The sequence below is a fragment of the Lissotriton helveticus genome, chromosome 8, assembly GCF_964261635.1.
Source record: "Lissotriton helveticus chromosome 8, aLisHel1.1, whole genome shotgun sequence".
Taxonomy (NCBI): domain Eukaryota; kingdom Metazoa; phylum Chordata; class Amphibia; order Caudata; family Salamandridae; genus Lissotriton; species Lissotriton helveticus.
This window is the reverse complement of record NC_136069.1, coordinates 843,567,735-843,581,909: the sequence shown is the minus strand read 5'-3', so window position 1 is coordinate 843,581,909 and position 14,175 is coordinate 843,567,735. Positions and strand designations below refer to the sequence as shown.

The 14,175-nt window shown below is 47.1% G+C and overlaps 1 protein-coding gene across 1 annotated transcript in view; it reads left to right on the top strand.

Moving 5' to 3' along the window:
* The window catches only part of ZRSR2 (zinc finger CCCH-type, RNA binding motif and serine/arginine rich 2), a 211,488-nt gene that overhangs the window by 160,436 nt on the left and 36,877 nt on the right, over window positions 1-14,175 (top strand). The window contains exon 10 of the mRNA XM_078657650.1: window positions 5,784-5,893. Coding sequence (XP_078513776.1) covers window positions 5,784-5,893 — 110 coding nt within the window. The remainder of the gene's footprint in view (window positions 1-5,783; window positions 5,894-14,175) is intronic.

Here is a 14,175-nt window from a genome sequence, read left to right as displayed (position 1 = left end):
TTCTCAGGGGTGAACAGATGCGGTTGGCGTTATAGGTCCGGTGCAAGGGGAGATAGGTGTAGTTCAGCCACCGCCTTCAAAGCGTCTCGTCTCTCCCGTATGATTTGCGTACGGTCGGGTGAGCCCGAGGGGGAGGATGCTTGGCTTTTGGAGGGGCCCGTCTTGGTACGTTTCGTGCCCCGTCTCCTGGATCGACGTGAACTGCTGGTGTGTTCCCGTTGGGGCCCGGCTTTGGGGATCGGCGGACAGTGGAACTCAGCCCAGTCCTGTGCCTCATCCGCAGTGGTGAAGAATATGGCCTTTCCTTTGTGTAGCACCTTGAGGCGGGCCGGGAACAGTAAGGAGTATTGGATATCGTTCGCGCGGAGGTGTCTTTTAACATCCAGAAAGGCAGACCTCTGCTGTTGGACTTCTCGGGCATAGTCTGGGAACACCATGACCTGTTGGTCCTCCACCTGCAGGGGACCCGCCGTCCGGGCCGCCCGAAGCACCGCATCGCGGTCTCGGAAGTGTAGGACCTTGGCCAGCATGGGACGTGCAGCGCGGCCACAATCTGCTCCCCCTCCTTCACCCTGTCCGCCAGCTTACGATGGTCATCGCGGATCAGGCTGATGTCTGTCGTCAGGACACCCAACTGTTCCTCCATTGAGAGTCGGGACAGTTCTATAGCTGCCAGCACCTGGTCCAGTTTCGCCGACAATGTGGGGTCAGTGTGTGGTGTGTTTGACCTGCGCCCAGGCCTGTGTGTGCGGCATGTTCTCAGGGGCCGTTTCAGGGACGGCGGTCACCTGCGGGCCCCTCGGTTTCCCCATGGGGCCGATGGGAAGGGCCCTGTACCGCTGTGTATTCAGGGAACAGCGGGCCGCCAAACACCAGTTCGCTGAGGCAGACAACAACCCGTGGGGGTTGGTTACGTAGCCTTCGTTGGTGCGGGGGAGGTTAGGGGCTCGCCCGCTCAGTGGTCTCGCCCCAGCGGTGCGCAGAGCAGCAGAAGGGTGCCGACAGCGAAGACAATAGGAGCCCAGACGTGGCCAGGCAGCTCTATCCACCCGGCAGTCCAGGATCCCGGGGGAGTTGAAACCAGGGGGCCTAGATCCGGAGTGTGCTGGCGGTCTGCAGCCGTTGGTGGCTTCAGTGGCGTAGTAGGGGGTTATGTGCGCATCCACGGGCACACACGGTCTGGAAGCTTTACCCCCTCGTCAAGTTCCTCCAGAGGCAGGGGCCCTCGCCGCCCGCGATGAGGCTGTGTGGAGGCGGCAGGTTCCCACCCCCTTTTCTGGCACTCAGAATAGTCCATGCACTGGTCGCCGGGGCCAGGGGTCAAGTGGCAAGGCCCCAGAGGTCCGGGTGTTGGGGTGGGTCGTCTTCGGTGTGGCGGGTGGCCGCCGCTGATCCGGGGGCGCCGCCGCTCTCAGAGTGGGGATGTGGCAGCACGCACCGAGCCCGGTGCCTGGGTCCCCGCAGCCGCCATGTTGGGGTCAGGCGCCACGACCCGGAGAGCCGCCCGTGGGTCCAGGAATGTCTCGGTCCGCCCGCCCGGGGGATGTAGTGGCGGGTGTCCTCCGATGAGCCCCGGACAGTGCGGGAGGTAATGTGGAGCCTCGGAGCTGCGGCTGCCATCTTGCGCCCGAACGTGTGGCTTCGGTAGAGAGCCCGGTCGCGGTTTCACCCAACGGGGCTGGTCGCGCCTCACAGCTCGGATCTCTGTGGCGGCCGGCCGGCCGCACCGCTCAGGGCCACCGATCGGGTGACACAGGTGCACAGTGGCGCAGGCATCAGTGGAACGGAGCCGCGACCGCCATTTTGTAGCTCGGCGCGCGGCTCCGGCGGGAGGTGTCACTGGAGATTCTGCACGGTAGCGCGATCCGCGCCTCACCAGGGGGGTGCCGCTTGAAGTGGGGGCTCTCCGGGTGCCGAATCTGGAAGTTGAGGCTCCCGGCGATCGCTGGAACTGGGCAAGATGCTAGCCTGATCGCGGAGCCTCAGCAGAACACAGCCGCCATCGTGGCTTGCTAAGCCACGCCCCCCCCCCCCCCCCAGGGATAGCAAGAGAATTAATGCAGTAGTATGAATAATTTCTGGCACATCGACTACCGCCATGAAAGCTGCAGGCACTTTCATGTTATTGGAAAGATGCAGCAGGACCCTGTGGGAATCTGTGCTTAGTTTTGATTACAATGTTCTCAGGGTTAGCAATGCAAGGCTTATAAGAAATGTTAAATCAAAGTCTCTACATCTGTAATCATTTCTTCATACTGCAGTGAACATTTCAAACCACAGAGCTCATGGATATTGTCATAGCATTTGCACAAGAAGAATGTACGATTGATGGGCCTTAGATGTGATGCACAGCAAAAGGTCATGACACTCCCTATCTCTCTATCTCATGTATTTGGTACATGTTTAAGTGTGAGGCAGAAACCGTAAAGGCAGTGAGCCTGGAGGAGGAAGTGTTTCATGAATTCCACTTCAAGGGCTGCATTACCCAAAGTGCTCCAGGGGAGCAGCAGGCGTGTGCGCCGCATTTCTGTACCCCATGGAATTTTGATAATCCAGAAAAGGCTGCAGACAGTCTCTTCTGTAATATGTACATTTAGCAATGGTGCATTCCCATGGGGGGATATGCACTGCGAATGAGCGAATCCTTTCCTTTTGCTCCTTCTTAATATTACAGATGTGGGCCCAGAGGCAGACAAACCATCAAGGAGACTTGAAACGAAAGGTGGCGCACTAGTTCCTCGCATTTCCCTGAGAGCGCCTTTTGAGAGGGGGAAACCAGGCTCCAGGGATCTGCCAGGAATCCCTCTGCAGGCTGATGCCGTAACTAACTGCACCCACCTGCAGGGGGGGTTGCCTATCCTCCATGAATTTAAGACTGGGTCTCCTACTGCAGTGAAAAATAGATTAATGGCTTCAAACAGCTGGTATGCCTTTCACTAATTTTCTATCCTCAGTGGAGACGAGAGTTTACGCCTGTGCTGGGAACAGCGCTTTTTTTAAAAGTGCACAGTCCTAGCCTACACCCAGCGTACCTGGTTAAAGATATGCCATGGTGCAGAGAGGGCACAGTGTGCCCTATTTGTTTTACAGCCCCAGGTCTTTTTATGATGAGAAGACCATAAAATACTTCAGTATACATGGACGTCTATTGAAGCCACTTTGACTTACATTACATTAATGATATAACAATATGGCTACATTTGGTAGTAGCCACCAATATTTTACAAATAGGTTTCATTTCAAACTTACCAGATGAACCATTATTGCTTTGTTATAACCTGTTGGATCAGTATATTTGTGGTTGTGTTGATTTAGAAGTCAGGTTTTTGTTGTTTGACGCGTTCTAAGTTTGCTGGGTGTGGTATGAGGTTTACACAATAGGTTCTTTCCATTGAGGGTTCAAAAAGATATAATCCAACTCAACTTTATGTATAATAATATTATCACATTATGTTATAGTTTTACAGATACTTTATTTTCCATGTGCTTGTAAGTTGCATGATGTTTTAATGTAAATAGTTCTTTGTACTGGACATCATTTACTTGTACTTGGTATCATCTTATTAATTGTGAAGGAAATTGGGGCTGCATGTAAAAAGAACACTAGGGGGCCCATTAGGATGGCAGGCGGATCGCCCCCGCTGGGCCGGCGGTAGCCACCGCTGGCCTGGCAGGGGCGATCCACCCGCCATCCATACCTAAAAGACCCCCTGCCATATTAGGGTGGATGGGGGGTCCGCTGCTTTTCCGCCACTCGACTCGTCGACCGGACGGAAAACATGTTTAATATGGTGGTGGTGTCTGCAAGACACCGCCATCCATATTAGGATGATGGTGGAGATCAGCCTTTCCATGGCGTGCGTTGCCACCATGGTAAGGCATGCGTTCTTTGCTTTTGGGGGACCCGTAGCAGGTCACCAGGATGTTGGGGGTGGGGGGTGCACATGGGGGGGTCTGCATTGGCATAGACAAGTGGCTGGCACCACATGGTGCCTGTCACCTTGTGCATGCCAATGCACAACGTGCATACCCAGCATTGTGGCGGGCGGTGCTATGAGCACCGCCCGCCACAATGCTGGGAATGGGGGATGCTGCGGTGGCGGTGACATCCTAATTGCAGGTGCGGGACTGCGGCATCCCATGGCGAACGGTCCCGCATTCCGTTACGGTGTCAGCCCGCCATCATAATGGACCCCCAAGTTCCTCGCTATGGGCCCATTTCACAAAGCTATTTGGCACTGTAATTGAATCTCTGTGATTACAAAAGGATAGCTGTGAGTGTAAATTCCATTCCTTATTCACTGAATTACTAATGGTGGGATGTAACTCTCACAAATGTGATTTGCTTATAGAGAAATTCTGCCATCTTGGTGACATTTCTCTGTTTGCATTAACAGGTTTGATGTAGTGCTGGGTAGGTCCCCTAGCTCCCCTAAATAAATGTTTATGAACATTCACAACCTCACAGATTTCTGGGTCCTCTCTACACTTAGTTTCGCAAATGTAAACCACTCACAAATGTACTCTTTTCATGGGTTGTGAAGAAATGAGGAGGACACCTCAAAATTGATGATAGGTAGGGGAAAGGGTCTACAAGACCGCTTGCATATATTGTAATTTTCCCGCATGTGTCAAGATACACCTAGTGGCGGCCGGAATGACTTGCGAATGGCGGGTCAGGAGCGGGGGGGGGGGGGAGTGGTTTTGTCGCACAAATATAAAAAAACACGTACTTTGCCGCTGAGTTTTGAGTTTCTGCTCCAGCTCTCAGCGTTCTGATTGGTTCTGAGCATCCTGGTTCGATGCTCAACCAGGGAATGGGGGCCTGGGAATGTTCTCAACACAGGCTGTAATGCAGCCTGCATAGAGAACGGGTAAAATGCGCATGACTGTTTTGGGCAGCCCGAGAGGGCCAACCAAACAGTCATTGTGCATATTAGGAGTGGGCAAACCATTCCTCAGTCGCCCTCCTCCAACAGCAGAGCAGTCCCGCCCACCCGCAAAGTAGCACAAACCATAAAATGATCACACAAAGTTATTATAATTTTATGTTTCTACTACGCACTGCTCAAAAGCAGTAGGGCGACGCTCCTCCGCTATAGCGGAGGAGCCGCCACTGGATGCACCTTTTACATATCCATATGTGGAAATTGTTACATATGTGTAATTCTGAATATCTGTTACTTTTGCACATTGCCATGACGACGGCAAGAATTCTTTGTAAATTCCTATGCATAAGTCCACATGAGTACATTCTGAAGGTAAGCTTTGCACTGTTGTAGTCTCCGTTGAGGTCATGAACTTTGAATAGTGACACCCTTGTGTGGCATTCCAAATTCTGCTTCACCACGTATATACTACATATTTATGTAGGAAGCGATTCAATGCCTCGGCTGGGGTAGTAAGCGCTATATAAATGCAATTACAATACAATACAATACAACAAACTATTTTAAATGCTTACAAAATACGGCAGCCTAAGGCTAGATTTTAATTGTGTTTGTTATTCGTTTTAAAAGGTCCGAATGTATTTAAGCAAATGTCATTGTAATCTTTAACTTGGCTTCCTAAATGTAAAGGAACACATGCAAGTAAATAAGAGGTAAAAGCAGCAGGAAAAGCAGCTGCTGTGGCAAGCTAAAAATAGACACTACCCTTGAAGGAGAGAACAGCTTCTATAGCCCATAATTTTGGAAGTTTCCAAATCAAAGATGGGAGTAGCAAGTGTACATTTGTAGAGATTAGCACATTTTTTAAATAAGTATCTCTATTTTCAATTTAAGAGAAGAAGAATGTAAGGAAGCATTTAATCTTTTCAATGGACGATGGTATGCAGCTCGACAGCTTCAGTGTGAGTTTTGTCCTGTGACCAGGTGGAAAACTGCCATATGTGGTAAGTGGCTAATATGTACATAAACTCTTAAGATCGAATGCTCCTTCATAAAATAATATGGTTGTAAATCACTGAAATTGTGTTTATTCCTATGTCTGTTTCAGTAACCTCCATACACTAATGGATGTGCAATTGACAGGTTTGAGAAAACTATAGCTTTTTGCAGAATAAAGAAACAATTATACTGAAGGTCATGGTGATGTAGAGCTCTGCCTCGCCTGCCCCATCAAGCAGGCTTCCTTCTATATTTCAGTCCCAGCTCCTCTTCCGGAGAAGACTATCATGTGTGTTTTTCCGCCCTATTTATCTTTGGTCAAGCGCCTCGGTCTACTTTTTTGCCTTTTCTAATAGATTGCCGTTCCCTGATGTAAAAAAGAGTGGTTCATTAATAGTGGTGGATGGTAGCCCACCACAGGTAATAACGTCACTACCCTCTTAGGTCCAGGTAAATGTTTTAATAATTTAAACAGGAGATCAAACACTGGTAGTTATGGAGCAGAGCAGACATGAAATTAGATGAAATGTTTACAGCACTTAAGAGCACCAAAAAAGAAATGAGAAAACACAATAAAATCCCACTCTAATATATAAAAACTGTGATATAATTGTTAATTACACTAAAACAGAATCTATTAAGTGGCAACAAAGACATGAGATTTCAAACTTTTAAGAGAAAAAATACCAAGATAAAGTAAAAAGCCAGTCGAAAGTACTGTTCGTGGGTGACTGGGACCAATTTCAGGCTCATCGCGATCGAATGCTGGTCGGCTACGCAAAGTGGGTCGTTCTTGTCTTTGATTTTACATTCTAACTTGGTCTTTCAAATGAAAGTCAAAATCCTCCACTGGGGTAATGTTGCAGACTTTTTATGAGGAAGTCCTCCCAAAGCCAGGTAGCCGTTTGACGAGATCCCATTGAAGCTGTTCTTTTGGCAGGAAAAGCTCCAAGAGTGAAAAGGTCATATTTCACACCCAGGAAAGTACTCTCTTTGGTCAGATGCTTTTGGCGCCTTTATCTGGTCAAGATTTTGTTCTTCAGACTTAGTCTCTTTTTTGGAGCTCAGAATGCTCCACCAGGGCAAGGCTGTAGGCTGTCTCCTTAAAGGTCGCACCAAAGTTGGATCGACTTACTGCAAGAGTTGTCTAAAAAGTTTTTCGAATGGCAAAAAGTTCCGAGTGGGACCAGCTTGATTTTCTTGCCCAGCGAGTTCCTGCCTTCGGCAGATTGAGTTGAGAGGCTGATCCCATTCCTCTGGAGGTCTAGAAGTCAAAATTCTTCAGAGATTTCAGACATCACTAAGGCTCCCAGGACCTCAGCAACAGGACTTTGGGGCCAAGACTCACTTCAGCAGCAGCCACCCGCAGGGTCCAATGCTCCTCCAGTTGCAGCTGGTCACTCACCAGGGAAAAGGTCTCTTTCAGCTTCTGATGTTGCAGTAGCCACACAGGAGGTCAGCCTGATGATCCTTGGCGTACACTTCTTTGCCCTGGGTACAACTGAGAGCAGATACAGCCCTCCAGGTTTCCTCGCGGGTCTCAAACAGCCGGCGCAGTCCTTCTTCTGTTCTTTCCCAGGTCCAAAAAGTGTTCGGATGAGCTGTGTGAGATGACGGGTTTGTACGTTTCACTAGCCAGTAGGTGTGGGAGAACCGTTGGCACTCCCTAATCAATGGGGAAAAAGTTCCCTGGGACCAGCCCACCCACTTTTGCAGCACATCCTGTTTGTTTTAGTGCAAACTGGCTCAGAATGTTCTATTGTGGGGGAAATCGAAGATGATACAGACCTTGTGCCCTTGGAGGTAGTGTGTGTGCCATGCTGAGGTAAGTTTAGGGAAATGAGCAGCCCCCTACATGAACCTGGTTTTGGGACCAGCTTCTGCTCTCACCTGTGTGTGGCCAATTAGCTACCCTGGGCCTAAATAACAAATACCTTCCTCAGGTCTCCCTTTATACTAAACTTTGAATGGGCAGGCTATACCTCTGTCCCTTTCAAGTTAGTGAAGTTCCTGTACCCCTCCCCCCCAGCTGCTCTGAGCTGATATGCATCACCTGCCCCACACTTAGCCCATGCTGTCACATGACCTAATCCTTTGACTTGTGAACAGTTTTCACACCTCCTTAAGGTCAAACCCCAATAGGACAACTGCTAGCAGGCTAAGGCAAATTAGCCTCAAGGAGCTTCAGACAGTGAAAAGCTAGTTTCTAATTTCTAAAGATCACTTTTCCTAAATATTTAGTAAAAATCTAAATTCACCATTGAATTACATTTTTTATAAATATAAAAAATAGTGGTTGAACTGTTTCTCTAGCTTGTTCCCGAGATAACGGAATTAATAATATCTATACCTCAACATAGCCAGTCTTTCAAGGTAAACATAGCTTTTGGGGGCTTGTCACTGCAGGCACATGATAACATTACATTTCTACATGTCCCACTTTTAAATCTCACAATTTCTACGTAAGGGTGACTTAATAAATAAACTGAGGAATGTTTTTCCCTGTCAAAAGTTATTTTGACAGGTTGTGCTGCAGTTTTAAACTGCAGCAGTCATGCTATAACGATAGGCCTCAAGCCATGTTTTCCTTTGCCACACTAGTAGATGGCACAATAAGTGCTGCAGTACACAGGTGATATTTAACGTTCCATGCCATGGGTGTATTTCTGAATAATATACTATGGCCGATAAGATGAAGATTGCAATTAGAACTTAGCCAATTTTATCAGGTTTTAGGGGCACATGCACTGGGGCCTGATTAACTAGTGCACAGAGTAAAAAAAACAGCATCATCAGTCCAGAAAAAACGATTGTGATCATGTCACAAAGGGCACTTTCTCACACCTGCGTTCCTAAACTTGCTGCAGGTCAATGGCTTTAACAAAATGTACGATTGCAGTTGCCATATATCCTTTGCTGCCGCGCACAAATGTATGCCAAATAACAGTATTAGCTGGAGAATATGATGACACCAGCCCCCCACCACCTAATATTTGCATTAGTCAAACAGTGTTGGCCTGGAAAGCTCTTTAGCATCCGTGCCCTTTTATCTTTTGCTTCTGGTCTTCACAGTTGTGAGGAAGGAAGCAACAGAATGAAAAACTAACTGTGCACTATTTTTCACAGTTATCCCGAGCAAATAAAAAAGTTACTTACCTGTAACTAAGTTCTCCACCTTCAGTATCTGTCATCTATTCACATCATTAAAGTACTCCCAGTTGCTAGTTTGAGATGCCTCTGTATGAATTACTTCATAGTAGTGGTAGAAGCACTCATTATATATTCTATTCTGAGCAGCCTTACCATCTTGTTACTTGTTGTTACTTGGCCCAGTAGACAGCAAAGGAGGTAAAGGGGGTCCAAGATCAAATCCCCTCCTAGGCTCACATTGCACAGGTTTTCAGAGTACTTCCAATGAAAGACAATGTTATTAGCCCCAGGAAATGGACAGTTGTGTGTGAATCTATGAAAAAGACAGATAAGCAGCGTCACAATGGGTGGTCACGGTTTGTGTGGCATTGTGGGATTACGGACAACGTCATATATAGTCATTTTGATTCTATTCATGTTTGACTCACAAAGATAAAGTGTTTCTTTTAAGAAAAATCTCTACCCAAACACTTAATGGAGGAATAATGCAGAGGGTGTACATCAAGAAGAGCCTTAAGCTACAAAACTACTGTTACAGGTAAGTAACTAGTTTATTTTCTTCTCCAGCATTTCATCTTTCATAGCCCTGCACGCTGTTGTCCAAGTTTTCTAATATCCGTTATCACTGAGAGTTCTACCTCTCCTGGGTGGTGTAATTTTGCTTAAGGCTTTCAGAGATGAGCAGTGGCATATGATGGATCTATTTCAGATACATCTTTTCCCAAGCATTTTGAGTTATCTACTTTTAAAATAGGATATTGAAAGACTACATGACATTTTATTCAATATAAAGGTTAAGCAGGATTGTTAGCGCTCTTTCAACATACAGTAGCCCTGCATGACTAATACTGCTATTGCTGACTTGTTTGTTCCTGCTGCTACCTCTACTAATACCACATCTGTAACTGAATGTGCATCTGTTGTTGCAGTGTGTTCTACTGACCCCATAATATCTCTAAAACCTTCCTATCTGAACCTAAGGAATGAAATATTTTGAAAAGTAAAGAGCTCTAAGAAGCACATACTATTCATAGCATGTGTTGCTGTAGATACAGAAGATTTGGATACTCCTGCCATCTTTTTTTGAGCTTGGGCGTTTGAAAGTCATTTTTCGAATAGTGAATCATAAAAACTTTAGTTGTCTGTGTTTCTACTCTTGAGGATACTATCTCAAGACAAACGTCACCAATGGAATCTCAGAACACGAGGCCATTGTGCTTTCCTCTTCATGTCAACAACTTCCACTCTGGATGCAGAGGCCAACAGCCTCCAGGGTTCCCTTGCCTTCAAGCTCTGGTTGGCACCGAATATAGTACTCTAATCTGAAAATACCTGACCAAAGGCATGAACCTCTGTTAGCCATCGAGCCCCAAGGCCACCAACCTTGCTCGACTCAAAGACAAAGGCGCTTCAATGCCGGCACCTAAGCCACTGTGTACTTCAGGGCCATTGCTTGACATCAAGAAATCCCTCAGCAACTAGCTTCAAAGAGTTGAAACAGCTTATCCTTCAAAGGTTGCAAAAGCATATTTTTAGTCAACTCCTGACTGGGAAGATATCAGTGAAGCCATCCCTGCTAAAACCAGCAGAGACTCTGCCTCAAAAAAGAAGGCATGTTATTTCAGGAAGAACCTCCATCGGAGGCCCCAGAGGCTTCTGTGCCCAAGAAGCATATAGCCAGAGACACTGGCCCTCCCTCTTATGCTCCATGTCCACCTCCTCCACCCGTTCTTCCATCACCACATCCTCAATCACATACACCTCCTCCACAGTCACCAGAGGGATTGAGACATTCCTTTTGTGCCCCGCGCAGCCTTGTTGGCCCTACTGACCCTTATAACACACCTTTCGCGCCAAGGCCCTAAGATGAGCCTTGGGAAGACTGCAGTGACTCCCCCTATGCTCAAGTCCACCCCTGAGATATTAAGCCATTGCAGCCCTGCACCAGCAACCGGTCTGCTTGAGAAGAGCTCTTCACATGCCAGGTGCTGCAGAGCCACCCCACTGCCTTAATGTAAGTAAGTCACTCTTAAAATTGCTCTCCTTAGCCCTGGAGGTAGATTGCATTATATTAAATGTGTGGATATATATGTCCACATATGGAATCGCCCGCTCTCTGAAAAGCAATGGTCATTCATGTATCAGGCAGTCACTATATACAACATATGGAAGGAAGTCTTGGTACAAAACACTCACACCCAGTCAACAGATCTGGGTTTAATCCATCACCGTTCTTTAGCCCACTCTGCCACCCCAGTTCAGACATAGCCATATGCAAATCAGTCTGACCCTGTGCCTCATGGGAACAGTCCAGCCCGAACTGCCAGGTCATGCCTTCCCTGGACCGGAATCAAGCTTCCTAGGATCGGTATCTGGCATTTCAGCCGTCTTCAGCCAGGCTTGCTTGAATCCAGTGGCAAAGTGAGCAAGGGACTCACGTCTGAGCATACCCTGCCAACTTATGGCGAACAAAGCGGTACAAAAGGAGGTGGTGATGGACGGAGCATCTGAACCAATCAAACACTCACACCCAGTCAACAGATCTGGGTTTAATCCATCACCGTTCTTTAGCCCACTCTGCCACCCCAGTTCAGACATAGCCATATGCAAATCAGTCTGACCCTGTGCCTCATGGGAACAGTCCAGCCCGAACTGCCAGGTCATGCCTTCCCTGGACCGGAATCAAGCTTCCTAGGATCGGTATCTGGCATTTCAGCCGTCTTCAGCCAGGCTTGCTTGAATCCAGTGGCAAAGTGAGGAAGTCTTGGTGACACGTAAGCACTGGGCTCAGGGCCTTTATTCTTCACCAATGACAAGCTCAACGCTCATCGTTTGGGATTCTGTGGCACTCAAGGCAGGTCTCACGACTTTTCCCTCCCTGATGACTCCAATACTTGCTAACCTTGATTTCGCCCCGGCGCAGGAACCAGAGGGATTTCGGTGCTGGCGCAATAGGGGCTAAAAACGCATAGGATGCCTCTGTGATTAAAACAGGCTTATCCCCTTCGAGCAGCTCAAAGCTGATTACTCTTTGGCAGATGCTGACCACATTTAATATTTACAGCTGCGACACTGGGTGACAACGCTGGAGAAAAGGCAAGGGGTGGGACAACTCATGACTCCTTTTGAGAGGTGGATACTTCTTAAAACAGACGAAAATCGCCTCATAACTGAATTATGTGCCTTTCTGAGCAGGGAGGTTTCCCCGGCAAGGTCCAAGGGGCAGGCATGATGGGAGGTCGAACCAGGGAGGACCCTCACTACCAAGGAATGGAAGGATATTTTCTACGGTGTACACCACATACCACATAACATGGCCAGCACCGAAACTGCTTTTAAAATTGTCTCCTATTTGTATTTGACTCCTGAGCGACTTCACAGGTGGAACACAGGACGCTCGAAGGAATGCTGGCAGGGGTGCAGGGACACTGAGACTCGCCTCCATCTTCTCTGGTGTTGTCCAAAACTCACTTGTTACTGGGATCAAGTGCTAACCGATATTGACACCACATTTAATTCCTCCATCCCAAGGTTTCCAGCATACACCATCCTTGTACTCCTGAACCCCTTGACCTATCCTCTATGCTCCACCTGGGGAAGGCAAATAGCACTAGCTCTGGGGGCAGCGCAGCTAGTGATTCTATCTCTTTGGGTTACCAATAGGCCCCCGATAATACCTCTTTGCTGCACAAGCTGAGGTTCATCCTGGGGATGGAGAAGTTGTCCATGCCTCTAGATCCGAGCTGCACCTCCTGTCCCAATAGATGGCCACCCTTTATCCAAATTCTTTCCTCTAAGTTTAGAGAATTAACCTGCCTGACATGCCTATGCCTGCTTCGCTTGATCCCCCATGAGTCCCCTATTACAGACTAGGCACTGCGAGGTACGCTGATGCCTCTCTTCCTTTCTTTCTGTTGAACCGAGAGGCCCACACTCAACTATATATTTGCTGAATTACGGATGAGTGGCGTGGAAGTTGTTTGATGCGTTGTTCTTTTTATTTTTTTTTAACAGAGTTTTATATAGCACGAACTTGACCCGAATCAGGTATCGGAGCGCTTTACATAGCACCAGTTACGTTACATGAGAACACACATTCATTTGTGTTAGGCACGGGGAGATTAAGTGATTTGCCTAGAATCACAGGAGTGTGGAGTATTATGTAGTGATGCTGGTTAGGCTTTACTATGCACTGCTCTCATAATATCCCAAAGTTGGTCCTTGAATTCACAGTAATAGATCCTTAGCTCAGTCTTGGTAGTGTGGCAAACAGCAGTCAGGCATTACTAGAGGAACATGTGTTAAGCATATCAGAGTACCAACATGGACGATAAATAATTGACATGACTCAAAGGAAATATGACAACAATTTATAAAGATAAAGCATATTTGTATATTATTTTAGGCACTAAAACAAGTACAATCAGATACACTTGGCAACAAACAATACCCAACGCGTTTCGGAGTTTCTTCACTCCTTGGTCACGGGTTAGTTCAATGTGTCAACAACAAAACAAAGCTTTATTTCAAATGTGTTTTCAGATACATAGAACCGGAGATATGGAGTTTAGACAAAATAATAAATCAGAGCAATTCACTACAGTACAAGTTTACCATTGCGGTCAATGGGAAAAACCACTAGTGACAATCAGTCATTTGCAGTTCGAATTACATGACACCCACGGGGGAATTAGGTGATTCGGGTCCCAGGACCAAGCCACAACTCAGTTAAAGTTTCCTTAATTACATGGCTTACCCTGCTGGCCCAAGGGTTTTAGCCGAATAGCTGTATTATTTGCTAATAAATGGGTATTTCAATTACAAAGTTAGCCTGAGGCTCGATAAGATGAGAGATATCATGGGTATCCTGGAAAAGTTAATCTACACCTATCCCACGAGCGTGATAATCATCACTGCTGACTTTAATGCTCGCAAAATGGGGGCCAAACATGAGGGCAAATTCCCTCACGATTTAATTACGCATTATTTTAAAAACATTTCTTAAATCACACCAAGTGAAGTCCGCACAGGACAGATTCTAATTGGCAAAAATTTCCACGTCATATAATAACATCCAACGCTGGACTATGAGTTTATGAGTAATGTCCTCTCAGGCCAACTCAGACCAACTCTTAGA